Here is a 13906-nt window from a genome sequence, read left to right on the forward strand (position 1 = left end):
GACTTCCTGACCCTCTACCTGTCCTGTGGCCTCCTCCCTGGCCTCCGGACCCTATTCCTGTCCGGTGGTCACCTTCCAGACCCCCGGACCCAGTCCCTGTTCTCCAGTCGCCTTCCAGACCCCCTGACCCAGTCTCTGCCCTAAGGCTGCCCCCTAGATCTCCCGACCACCCGCCTGTCCGCTATGTTCCCCTTGACCTTGCCTTGAACTGCCCATTTGACCCCCATGGACTGTTTCATTTCCCTTTGTGCCTTCTATCCCCCTTGGACTGCCCTCATTTTGTTGGTGTGTTTCTGTTCCCCCGAGCTCACACGCTCGTTCTGCCCCCCGCGAGCTCACGCGCTCGTTCTGCCCCACGAGCTCACGCTCGTTCTGCCCCGCGAGCTCACACGCTCGTTCTGCCCCACGAGCTCACGCGCTCGTTCTGCCCCGCGAGCTCACGCTCGTTCTGCCCCGCGAGCTCACACGCTCGTTCTGTTCCCTCGGCTCCACGCAACCCAGCGTGGCCGTCAGGAGCCGTCCTATTCAGAGGGGAGTACTGTCACGAACCCCGCTCCTCTGCCCCATCTCCGCTTCCATGAGCACGCACACATGCACTCCATGGCGTGCTCGCTTCCCACTCCTCGCTCCGCCCCCTTGAACTCGTGACGCTCTTTTTCCTCCCTCGGGCTTCCACGCCTGGTTTTGCTATTACTGAGCTCTCGCTCAGTAAACTCTCTCCCCCCTCTGACTCATGCTCGCTTCTCACGCGCTTCAGCCAGAACATTATGACCACCTGCACTCACGCGCTTCCCATCCCCACACATTAGTAACACCTTCACTCGTCTCATCACTCATATTCGTTACACCCGCACCGCTCGTTAGTTCCCCTATATTACTCACTATCCTTTCGTTTGTTTGGGGTTGGTTATTGTATTTAGTTCCCCGTATCTTTGCCCCTGCTAGTCTCGTCTAGTTCTGCCCCTGCTAGTCTCGTCTAGTTTTGCCCCTGCTAGTCTCGTCTAGTTTTGACCTCCCCACTATTCTTCGTCTTAGCTTGCCAACTCCCCATTCCTCTCGTCCCCCTGTCTTCGTTCCCGCTAGTCTCGTCTTGTTCCTCGCCCTAGTTGTTAACTGTTTTCCCCGCTATCATTCACCTCCCTCATTAGATCTGTCCCACTTGTTATTGTTATCTTGATACCCCGGCTTTTGACCTCACGCTCCCCTTTGACGACTCTACACTGGATTTGCCCTGTTTTGCACTGTTGACCGCTTTTTTCAATAAAGCAGTTTACTCTGACATTGTGACTGTCTTGTCTTGTGTGTGTGTGTGTGTGTGTGGTTACAGATATGTTATATGAGAATGAATGGGTTTTATTATAGATATTTAAAATGTAAATTATACAGAAACTATACATTTCATCTGTGTAGTCAGTTGCAAAAGCATAGTTTTATAAGCAATTTGTTTTATAAATTATTTATTTATGAAATTACATTTATTAAATGTGTATAATAATTAATAAGTAATTTGTTTTGTCTTTGCTTTCTCCCCTTAGAAAATGCAGTGAAAAAAGGATGGACGCATTGACCGTGCAGCAGGTGTCAGCAAGAAGCTGGTTGGTCACTTCTCTCACAGCTGCCAGAAGTGCTCTTGAAAGAGCCCAGAAGGAACTCAAACTACCTTCTCATTCACTTATATCAGAATGCCAAACATGATGGGGATCCAGACAGATGATTATCACCAGGATACTAGAGCAGCAGAAGGCTTTAACTCAGGTCCTGTCTGAGGACAGGAAGATACGGCATCTAATTCCAACCTGGCAGATGTCCTGGAATCTGTCAGTAAGTCACTGGGCCCACTGCTGGACTTCACAGATGCTCTCTCAGCAGAAGACTATGTTAGTGTCTCATATGTGAAGCCAGTTCTTCACCTCTTCAAAACTTCAATGCTGCTAATACAAGAGGAAGACAGACTCGACCAACACTGTTAGACATTTCTGTAATTTTTACAGTTATTTATATCACCCAGTATTATACTGCAAATTCTCTTTACAGTAACAGTAATTCCAAATGCATCATGGGAATTTTCTGTGACGTCAAACACCATTTACAGCGATTTACTGTAATTTTTGAATTTGAGGTATATTACTGTATTTACAGTAACGGCTTTTAGCGCCGTTTTTTTCCTTCCCTCATTTTTGACAGGCAAGGTACAGAATCATATTAGGAACCACAGCAGCGCCTCAGGTTGTGCAGGGGAGGGAGTGTACTGTTCTGGAGAACACCGGTGTGATACACCGATAAAAGAGCTTTCTACGAAGATTTTTAACAGCGAGAGAATAAGCAAGCAAGGTAAAATAATAAATGAAAAAAATCGGGTGTACTTACAGTTCCCGCAGTTGTCTGATTTGTGCACCCGAATTTAAACTAGGATAACATTTGCACGTAAATATTAGCGGTAAAAAAAAACAAAACGCTTGCACTACGTTAGTGTTGTATTTAACGAAAGGCTTAACCAAATTAAAAGTTATATTTTTTTATGAAATATGTTTAATATATGGAAAAGAGTGTGATAGCTGTATAAGCAACAGAGAAATGTGGAGAACTTGTTCAAATCTTAGTGTTATGAGGGTGTCTTTCATTAGCAAACAGAAACAGCATAGATATTCATTATGGTCAAAATTGCGTTTATATGATGATTTTTTATCAGTATTTCTTGTGAAGAGACTGCTAGCAATATGTACAGCTGTAAGGATTGTAGCCACCATACAGCCAGTTTTAAAATATTTTGTGCCCATGCAAAAAGCCATAGAAACTTGGCTAACTACCTGTTTTCATGTGGCATAGAACACTGTCCTGGCAATTTCAGGACGTTTTCTGCATTAAAGTCCCACATGCACAGAAATTACACACATGCTTTGTCACAGAAACAAGATATGTTTCAGCATAGTGGTAACCAAAAATACAGTGTTGAAGGATGTGATTTTGTGGCTGATAATTTTTCCTTGTTGTGCATTCATTTAAGATAACACGAATGGCAAAAAAAATCACTTGTCCTTTTGAGGGATGCTCAAAATATTTTATACATCCTTTGCCACACACATATCTAGAAAACACAGACAGTCATTTGTAGCACAGCCTCATGTACCACAAGATTCTGATATTCCAGTCCAAGACATCCAAGTTCATGATGACGCTGTTCATCCATCTCTTGATAGTCATGAAATGAACCCAGATTTGAACCCTGACACATTTCTAAATAATCTGGCATTGTTTTATTTAAAACTTCAGGCCAAACTGCTTTTGCCAGCCACGACAGTACAGTGCATTGTTGAGGAATTTCAGGAGGTCCATATCAGTGGAATGAAGCAAGTGCTTAAAAAAGTAGAGGAGAAACTGACAGGGCTCAACATTACTGAGCATGAAATACAGAAAATAGTTAAGGAACTTGAACAAGAGGATCTTTTAACTATTTGCAATGAAGGTGTCTTGAGATCAGACAGAACCAGGAAAACATATTTCAAAGAAAGTTTTGATTATGTTGCACCTGCTCAGATGTACCTAGGAACAGATACCAGTGGTAAGGAACGCTTTTGTCAGTATGTGCCTATAAAGGATACACTTGCTGCCTTGTTTAGGCAGTCCATTGTAACAGACCAGTATGCACAGTCTAAACTCCATGAGCACAGTGACATGGTTTTAAATGATGTTAATGATGGCAAAAACTTCTTCAGCTGGAGTACGGAAGCAACCTTAAAGCATCATTGATTACCATATGTTGTGATAATCTTGGTTCCCACTCTGTTGGTGGTTTCACAGAAAATTTTAGCAGTAGCAAACATTTTTGTAGGTACTGCTTGATTCACAGAGATACATTTGCCAAATCACCACTGGTATTTGGCCCACAACACCTGCTAATTATAATGACAGTGTTCAAAAACTGACCTCTGACCAGGATTTAATAGATGGAATCAAATTTGATTCAATTTTCAACTCACTAAAGTCGTTTCATGTCTGCAGCGGCCTTCCGCCATGTCTTGGGCATGACCTTTTTGAGGGAGTAGTGGCAAATGATTTGGCCCTCTATATGGAACATTTGGTAAAAGCTGAAAAACATTTCACCTATGACCAGTTAAATCAGGCCATCTCACAGACAAAACTTCTTGGTAGTGACTCACACAACAAACCATGTGAGATTAAGGAAAAAACGAAAAAGCTCAGTGGTTCAGCCACACAGAATTGGTGTCTCTTACGACTATTACTGATTTATGTTGGTAGAAGGACCAAACATCCTATTGAAAGTGAGGTTTGGACGTTGTGCCTTAAACTAAAGGAAATAGCTGAATTCATCTGTGCTACAAAAATTAATCAAAATGAGGTTGCTTATCTGAAAGTTTTGCTGGAGGAATATGTGTATTTACGGAACAGCATGTTTCCTGACCACCCTCTCAAGCCAAAGCATCACTACTTATTGCATTATCCCGAACTTATCCTTAAATTTGGGCCACTGATATGCTGACACTGAGGTTTGAGAGCAAGCACTGCTATTTCAAGGAGTGTGCCAGAAAACTTCACAATTTTTTATACTTAAGTAAAACACTGGCAGAAAGACACCAGCTTCTTCAGTCATACTTAGGTTGTGGTCAGTTATTCCCACCTCCCATTCAGGTTGTAGGTGAAGCAAATGAAATGGATGAACCATCATACAACAGGGATATACAGATGTTGCTAAAGAGAGCTGATATTGATAAACACAAAACCTCAGAGGTTTCAGCAGTGACTTATAAAGGGACCAAGTACACCAAAGGCCTTGTTGTTTTAAAGCACACTGGTGACACATTGGTCTTTTGGAAAATATCCCTGATACTTACTGATAAGAAACAGGTGCACTTTGTTGTTTTGATACATCACTCAGTTCTGTTAGTTGATCTTGGTGTCTACTACCTATGTAATTCAGAAAATGAATATGCATATATTAATGCAGATATGTTGCAAGACTATTATCCACTGCCGGTGTACAACATCTTGGACCTCCCTATAGTTTGTTGCATCACTCAGTGTGTTCTTCATTCTAGGTATGGATGGTGAATGCATTCAGGAAATTCAGAGAGTGCTACCTGAATTGGACAATGAGAAGTTGATGGTCGTCATTGAACACCTGTCATCAGTGGTTGGAGTCACAAAGAAAGAGGACCTTGCCTTTATTGAGAGGGATGACTTCCAGCATCATTTAACACCAATAGAGTGCCGTAAAGTCATCCAGGCCTTCAAACATAGAGGTGAGAGAAAATACATCTAAAGCAACGTAAAATGTTGAAGATATTGTATGAGGTATTTCTGTATATAAATCTTGATGTAGATTAATGTAGACTTTAAAATTACATTAGAGAAAGGACAAACAAACAAAGTAATCTGGGCACAAATTGTTATTGTGAAACTGCTCAAAGCACAACAGCCTGAAAAACAACCACTGATGTTATATTGTTTAAAAAAGAAAAGGAGATTTGAGGATCACTATTAAAGCAATTTTAAATTATCATATCTGTAAACTGTACATACTGTGAATAAAAAAAAACTTGTAAATATCTGTTAATGTATTCCTTTTCTTTAAAGAACTGAATGGCAGAGTTGACACTGATGTCAACTGCGTGCCGAATGAAAAGACAGTGCCCTTCTCATCCTTGGACACAAAACTGACAGTTGGACATGCCCACCTAACACCTCCTCGTACACAATCCCAAAATCCTGGATTATCATTGACAAAAACACAGAACTAATGGATCAGTCAGTTCGAGATTCCTTGGGACAAGACTGCGGACATGCCAGATGTAGACGATTCAATGAGTTTGACATACATTTATCTACGTCACATGATAAACAGCTGCCCTCCCCCCAGTATAAATTCGATTGAAGAACAATGGCCTTTCCTCTTTACAAAAAGAGGACTCTGTGCCCATTTCAAAACTCTCACAGGTATTGATATCTGTGATCGAGTAGGAGAGGCTCTTCAAACCAAGGGGAAGAGGATCATATATTTCTTCCAAAGACAGACTCAGAACAGAGACATTCAGGGTCTTCTACGGGACATTGAGAGCGACACAACAGCCATGCAGCAGAGCCGGACCGGTATAGCAGTTGTGCTTCTTTTGATGAAGCACTTCTTTGAAAAAGAGGACTCCATCTTCATTTTGGCAGATGTAAGTAGTCAAATAATCTTTTAAATTACATGAAACATATATTTAGTCATTTTTTGGCTGTATTTTAAACATGTGATAATCACAGGCTTTTTGTTTTGTTTTAAAGACAACTGCAACAAAGCCATCCATCGAGAAAGACATGAACCTGCCAGCCACACCGAGACTCATAATGCTTGGTAAAAGAAGACTTGCTTATTATTTTGAGAAAGGTTCATGTTAATCCATTTGGGGTATGCCTTTTAAAAGTGTGTAATTTGTACTTGTTTTTCAGGGAACACATTTCTTTCTGCAACAAAGTGGATGGTGAGCATTGATGGAAAGGTGGCCTACATTTTGGAGGAGCACCTGGGTTTTGCAGATGCTTTGTCTGTATTCTTTGGATGCTTCTATGTTTTCAACATAGAATACCAGGAGCCTGCCTGTGCAACATTGGAACTCATACAACGGTAAGTACCTCTCTTTGTTTATCTACATTTTACTGTTAAGTTTATCACACATGTTTAGTTTTTATTTTAACTGAATCGTAAAAATATACTTTTTCACTACTTTGTTACTGTAACTATCAATTTTTATCTTGTGGAATATAGCACCTATACAGTCTTGATCACCAAACCATGGCACACACTGTCATCACAATGCGGACGGACCATGTGACCATGGTTCGTGATTAGAGTGCATCTAATGTGAAAAAAGTAATCCATCCATCATAGAAGTAATCCATACGAATATATATTTTTATAAAAAATATATCCACAATTTTATAAGCTATAATCACTGTCTTCCTCTATCCTCTGCACTTCTCACCGGAGCTTATGCTACGCCTATATCATACGGCGGAACTCGACTCTCTCCTGAACGCGTTTGTTACGATAGTAGGTGGAGGCAGACGAAGGCAGACGAGGGGTGAGGATCTAAATGCGGCTTTATTGAAAAGAATAGGAAAAACAAGACTGGAACAAATAAAACATCCACGATGGGAAAAACAAAACAAAAACACGAAAGACATCCAAGGAATACAAAGACAGGATTAACATCAACGGAGAGCAAGGGTGACATCAACATAAATCCACGTTCAACATCTACAAACACATACAAGAGTCTATGTGGGGTGATTCCTTTCTGACCCGCAAGGATGCTGTGGAAGCAGAATTAAACAACTACCTGCTAACACCTTCCATAGACAAAGAGGAAGATCCACATCTCGCAAGCTTTCCACATCTCACCAAGCTTGCCCGCAAGTATCTATCCATTCCCGCTACAAGTTCCCCCTCAGAGAGGCTTTTCAATACAAGTGGCAACATCGTCACTTGCCAATACTCTTTGTCTCAAGCCTGTAAGGGTGGATAGACTGGTATTCTTGGCCAAAAACCTTTAAGATTGAGTGAGCAATGCATGCTTAAAGTCAAGTTATTATATTTGAATACATATATATATATGTTATATTATGCAACAGTTGTGAGAAAGAAATGCATTTATTTGACTAGGTACTCTGTTTAGAAAGAACCCAGATCTTATACAATTGAAAAGTTGTATTTGTCTAGCCATGATGAGCAACACTTTGTTTTACTTTGGCACTGTTGCTGAGAAATGTTCAAATGTTTGGAAATGTATTGGAAATGTTTTTTTCCAATATTGTGCAGCCCTAGTATATATATATATACGATTCAACACAATGCGATTCAATGCAATACGATGCAATGGGAAAAAATATGATGCTATGAAATTCAATATGGTAGGATACAAAGAGTTCGCTTTTATTTCTTTGGTTCAGATAGACTGTAAATCATAAATTAACTTAAGTGCCTTCTGACTTCTAACGCACGGACCAAGTTATTTTCCTGTTCTGTTTCCATGCAGTTACACTTTTAACAGTTCACACATTTAACAGAGACACAATTTAAGGATCCTCAGGGATAAACAATGAAGAAATGTTACAAACTTGCCAGCAGACGAATGTGCTTTCCTGTCGGCGCTTCAAGTGTGTTGTTAAATTAGTCGTACTGCCTGTATATTTTATAGCAGCATGACATATTTTACAAACTGCATGGTTTTATATAAATATCCATCTCTCTTATAAAACCCAAAGTGTTTCCAAACGTTGGATTTGTAATTATTTGTTGGAAGGTGCAATGTTAGTGTTAACAAAACGTGTTATCTCTCTCTTTACCCGTCCTTCTTTTTTACGGATGATTGTAGTAAATATGTTCTATGATAGAAGGAACAGAATCTTACTGTTGTGGGACTTTAAATTTGCGCAGACCACCACCTGCGGGCTTTTGCTGTCGGGAGCGGGACAAAACGTGAAAGTTGCAGGCGGGGGACAAAATATTAGCCTACATATATTTTTGCGGGAGCGGGACAAAATCTCTGTGAAGCGGGTCTGAATCCATCCCGCACAGACCTCTACTTTATAACTCGGCCAGAACTTCACGAACACCCGCAGTGTGATTTTGGGTAGCTGATGTGGCCATATGGTCACTGCACACTGAGACTGCACCAGCCGACTGACATCTTCCCCCAAACAATCAGACTTTTGATCACTTGATCTCTCACGATCAATAAACATCAGAACTTTATTAATCTTACACTGGACTGTCATAAATCATATTCTCTTTACAATACAACCTACTGTATATTTTCTTTATACATTTTATAATTTGTTTTATTGTATGTGTATTCTATATTGTGTGTATTGTTTACTGTACATTGCATATTATTATTGTGTCGTGTAATTGTGTGTACATTAGATATGTAAATTGTGTTGTGTAAATCAGATGTTTATTGTCAATTGTTATATGTCTCGTCACTGTCATGACTGCTATGTTGCTCTGCACACAAGACTTTCACACACTGTTGCACTTGTGCATATGGTCGTGTGACAATAAAGTGATTTGATTTGATTACTATTGTTACTTCAGTCATGGTTTCTACAATATTACTAAAAAGTTCAAATAGAACCGCGTTTTAAGATGGATCATTATGGTATTACTGTAGTAAAACCATGGTTAATTTTATTTAAAACAAAAAACATGGTTCCCTCCAAAACGCGTTACAACAATATTACTATAGCCTAACTAATATATGGATACTAAAATAAACTAATATGAATTAACACAGCGACCGTAATATAATAATGATTAAATGTTATTAAATTGAGTCTATCAGCAATCATTTATGATTTTCCGATGGTAAAAGCAAAATATACCTATTTTGTATGAAAAGATGGACAAAGAATGGACAGTGTTGCATATCAGCGTAATTTGACCAAAATTGTAGTTTTATGTATCTAGTATTACAGTTTTGATGAAACATTCAATAATACATTTTAAATCCTTAAATAAATAATATAGCCCTATTTTATTAAATGTTACCAAGTTAAATATTAATACATGACTTCTTAAGCAGGGCCATAGCCAGCGTTTGAAAATGTGCGAGGTATCAAAACTTTTACCAAAATTACACCTACAAACGCAACATATTCTACACTTCAAAATTAAATATAAAAATTAAAGAACAGAAACCAATAAAAATACTGAAATATTTTTTAATAGCAAATGCTGTTAACCAGGGGCGTCGGACTGGGGGGGTAAAGGGTACCGAGTACCCAGGGCCCGAGGCAGGGGGGGCCCCTTAGAAGTCAGTTTTCTATACATACATATTTGGTACGGGGGCCCAGCAAGATGGTTTGTACCCAGGGCCCAAAATTTGGTGCTACGCCCCTGCTGTTAACAATACTAATACTGAATTTTTGTCACATAGAAATGCACATTTGACAATAAAGCATCGATTTTGAGTTGGGCAGCAAAATTTACTCATATTAACTACAGAAAAACAGCAAAAATTAATTAACAACTAATATCTAGGGGCATAACTCCCCTACATATGCATATTATCCAAAACAATCAATTGTTTTCCTTTTGCCAGACTCTGAATTATTTAAAGGTTCACTCAGTATTTTTTCCCCTGAAGAAATTCATTATAATTTTGAAACATATGTATAAAATCATGACAATTCACATGAGATGAGGACTGTAGTCATATCAGTAACCTTATAAAAGCGGTTTTATTCTACATGGGGTAGGAGTCATACCTATGGGTGGGTGTCCTTATGGGAGCTGCCATTTTAGAATCCCCTGACCAGCTGAATACTATTGGCTTAATCTCAGTAACCATCTTTTTATTGAATACTTTCACTTCTGTATTAAATTAATCATGGTTGAATGTGAATAGTGAATTCCTACAATGGCATCTGTAACTGAAAACTGCTGATTTTGAATTATGCTGCATCTACACCACTAGGTGTCACTGTAAGCCCAAAATGACATGAACATATTTACAAAGGAGAAAAAGTCACAACTTCATTAATTCATGAGTGCATATAGGCTTTTATGAGTTTATACATAAGCTTTTTTTTTGTTAAAGCTTTTTTTTGTTAAATTCTGCTTTTGTAGTTGCATAGTATCCAGAGTTTAACTGTGGTATTAGTAAAATCATGATAATCACAGGTAAAAAAATGAATAATTGAATGTAATTAATTTGTAAAAAATAAAATACAAATTAAAAATAATAATACTCTTTGGAATTTGTAAGGAAAAACAATATCCTAAACAAATGTAGAAATAATAATAACAACATAATTACAAGTGAATTTTATTGCCCTAATATACAATATTTCATATTTGTGTAGGCTAATTTATATTAACATTTATTACAAATATACACTATTTCTGGTCAAATACCAAAGTTACTACTTCAGTTAATGTTACTACAGTAACTGTCAGGTATATTTCTATAAGGGAGCTGATTTGTGGAATGAAAAGCCTGTAATTAACATTGTAAATGGAACAATGTTTTCCTGTTTAACTCGTCACTGCGGTTTCATATGATGGGCTGTTTAATCTTGTTTCAACTACAGCACAGAGCCTTTAAGTGTCTCATATCAGATGGGTTTATAACAGAATTCTGTGTCATATTCAAATGGGTCACGCGACTCACACTGTGTTAACCTCAGGACATCATGCCGCAAGCTCAGAGCAGGTTCGTCAGATTAGTTAGACCGGTCCCGCTTACGGCAAATGCGCTGCACAGCTTCAGGTAGCGCCATTTCATCACACTCTTGTATCTGCGGACACTAAAGAATGAAAAAAGAACTGTCTAAACTAAATGATACATGCATGCAGACACTCAAAGGAGTTTTCAACCGCTTATTTTTTTTTTATTCAGTTGTACATGGCATCAAACTTTATTTTTGAATATGAAAAAATTACCGAGGTCCGGTATGTGTTAAGGTGTATGTGTATTAAGCATAAGCCTACAATCACCTTAAGAAGTATGACAATTTATCATCATAATTACAATTGTAAAAAATAAATAAAGTTAAATAAAGCTAGCCACATTAGATAATTTTTACAGGTGAACTTTTTAGGCGAACACTTCCTGAAACATCCCCGTCCCTTATTTAATATTCATGATCGTTCAACATGGATAAAACATTTGCTGACGTGGTTTAGTTTGACTAGTGTCAGAAACACTTTGCTAATATCCACTACAGTCTTCGTTTAGCCACCTTTATTCATATTCAAGTGCCTGGAGGAAATAGCTTTAAACTTATTTTATTCTGCTGGCTGAACATTTCTTTCGTTTATTAAAGTGCACATCTTGAAAACTTTCTAATTTCTGTTCATTCTCATTGTAATATGAATCTGTATATAGATGTAGCACACAATTTTCAAAGTCTTTAAAAAACTGGGTAAGACTGTTTGAACAAGTGAAGAACAACCTAATTAATATTCATATGCCAAGCATTGGATTGGTAAAATCGGACAGGTAGCACAACCCAACAAGAGGATGAGCACACAGAAGTCACATAGTAAAAGATTTACCAATGCAAAGCCGGACGTTACAATGTCATGTTAAACATGATTACACAAAATAAAATGGAGCTTGAAACTCGAAAACAACATTGTAAGTTTTTTCTAAAGATTTCTTGGCATTTAATGTGTTTGCTTAAAACGCTTTCATAGACATACATGCATAATATTGCATCTAATGAATTTTATAAAATAAACAGACTCGACTGACCATTGATCGGTGATGTAGAATATATATTTTTTATTTTATATCAAACTTATTTAAAAAGAACAGCACATTTGTAGTACATTAGTTACACCTTAAATCTATATGCGCAGATTGTTAACCATGCTGTGTGATATGTGCTATGTAATATTAAATTATTCTCAAAAGTGTTTATAGTCAAAAAGTTAAAAGATCCTCGAACAGGCTATACTGCTTTAAGGAAAATGAGTCTGTCGTCAAGCATAAATCTGAACTGAAGGCGCCTCTTCATGATTGTGAGGTGATTGACAATACGTAAATACATCAAATGAGGCTACACATGATTGCTTGACGTGGCAATACATGATAGCGTCCATTTTGTACATCGTGGATTAACAGAATTAAATCTGCAATGATTTGAAAAGAACATTATTACATCAGACTTACAAACCATCTCTTATTTTATACAATTCTAATTATATTTATAGAATATTATTTATAGAATATGATTGTTGTACCATTGAACAATATCTGAGCTGAATTGTTCATAATTGAGTTTGTTGTTAGTGACAGCTTTTTATTTTACAGTTCACAGTGAAAGATCTTGCTTACGACTGTTTTTTACTGGGCTGTGTCTGGGAATCGTGTGTTTTCTGGTGAGTTAGATCACATACTAATTTGTTATCTGCATCTTTTGCAATGGCAATATAATGTTTTTCTTCTGCAACCTTGACTCTGCATATACTAAAAACTAAATAACCAAATATTGTGTTATATTGGCTTATAGTGTATGATAGTGTACATGAGTTTTGAGAACAATACTGTTATGATATTCCAAAAATATATAAAAATAACAACATCCATATAAACAGTCTGTTTGTGTGTGTGTGTGTGCGTGCGTGTGTGTGTGTGTGTGTGTGTGTGTGTTTGTGTGTGTGTGTATATATGCTCATCGTATGCAATACATATTCCAATTTAAATGTAGGCTTTGTCATTATTATTTGGGCCCAAGCACAAAGTGCGTAGGACCCTATTGTTTTCGTTAGGATTATTATTAGGGCCCAAGCACAAAGTGCGTAGGACCCTATTGTTTTCGTTAGGATTATTAGGGCCCAAGCACAAAGTGCGTAGGACCCTATTGTTTTCGTTAGGATTATTATTATTATTATTATTTTTATTTTTTTTTATGACTATTGGGGCACTTTTGGGGCTCTTAACGTGCTCAAAAACTCTTGAAACTTTGCACACGGGTCAGAACCCGCGGCTGTCAGGGCCGGGCTGAAGCTGGTACACGGGCGTGGCAGGGGGCTCGACAGCGCCCCTGGAACAGGGTCCGAAAACTTGGTCTATAACTCAAACACGCTTGCATGTAATAATATGAAACTCGATGCACGTATAGATCTCATCGTTTCATATATCCTTCATACTTTTACTTTTTACCCCAGACCAACAGGAAACCGTCTATTTAGAGTTGTTTGAAAACGCACGCTAATGGAATTTGGAATACTCCTCCCAGAGAATTCCACCAATCGCCACCAAACTCGGTCAGCATGATGTCAAGACATTGAGCATGAAAAATTGCCGGCAGATTTTTGATATCTCTAACGGTTTGGCCGTGGCGAGGAAACGAAATGATGGCGAAACGAGAAACAGGAAGTGTATTATAACTTCTGCAT

General features: G+C 38.3%; 1 protein-coding gene across 2 annotated transcripts in view; it reads left to right on the top strand.

Moving 5' to 3' along the window:
- The first annotated feature begins 12064 nt into the window (after positions 1-12064).
- LOC127631814 (NXPE family member 3-like) overlaps positions 12065-13906 on the top strand; it is a 17380-nt gene continuing 15538 nt past the window's right edge. For both annotated transcript variants that reach the window (XM_052110171.1, XM_052110170.1), the window contains exons 1-2: positions 12065-12140; positions 12819-12886. In XM_052110171.1, coding sequence (XP_051966131.1) covers positions 12086-12140; positions 12819-12886 — 123 coding nt within the window. In that variant the 5' untranslated portion in view covers positions 12065-12085. The remainder of the gene's footprint in view (positions 12141-12818; positions 12887-13906) is intronic.

Source organism: Xyrauchen texanus, chromosome 38 (assembly GCF_025860055.1).
Source record: "Xyrauchen texanus isolate HMW12.3.18 chromosome 38, RBS_HiC_50CHRs, whole genome shotgun sequence".
In the NCBI taxonomy this organism is placed as follows: domain Eukaryota; kingdom Metazoa; phylum Chordata; class Actinopteri; order Cypriniformes; family Catostomidae; genus Xyrauchen; species Xyrauchen texanus.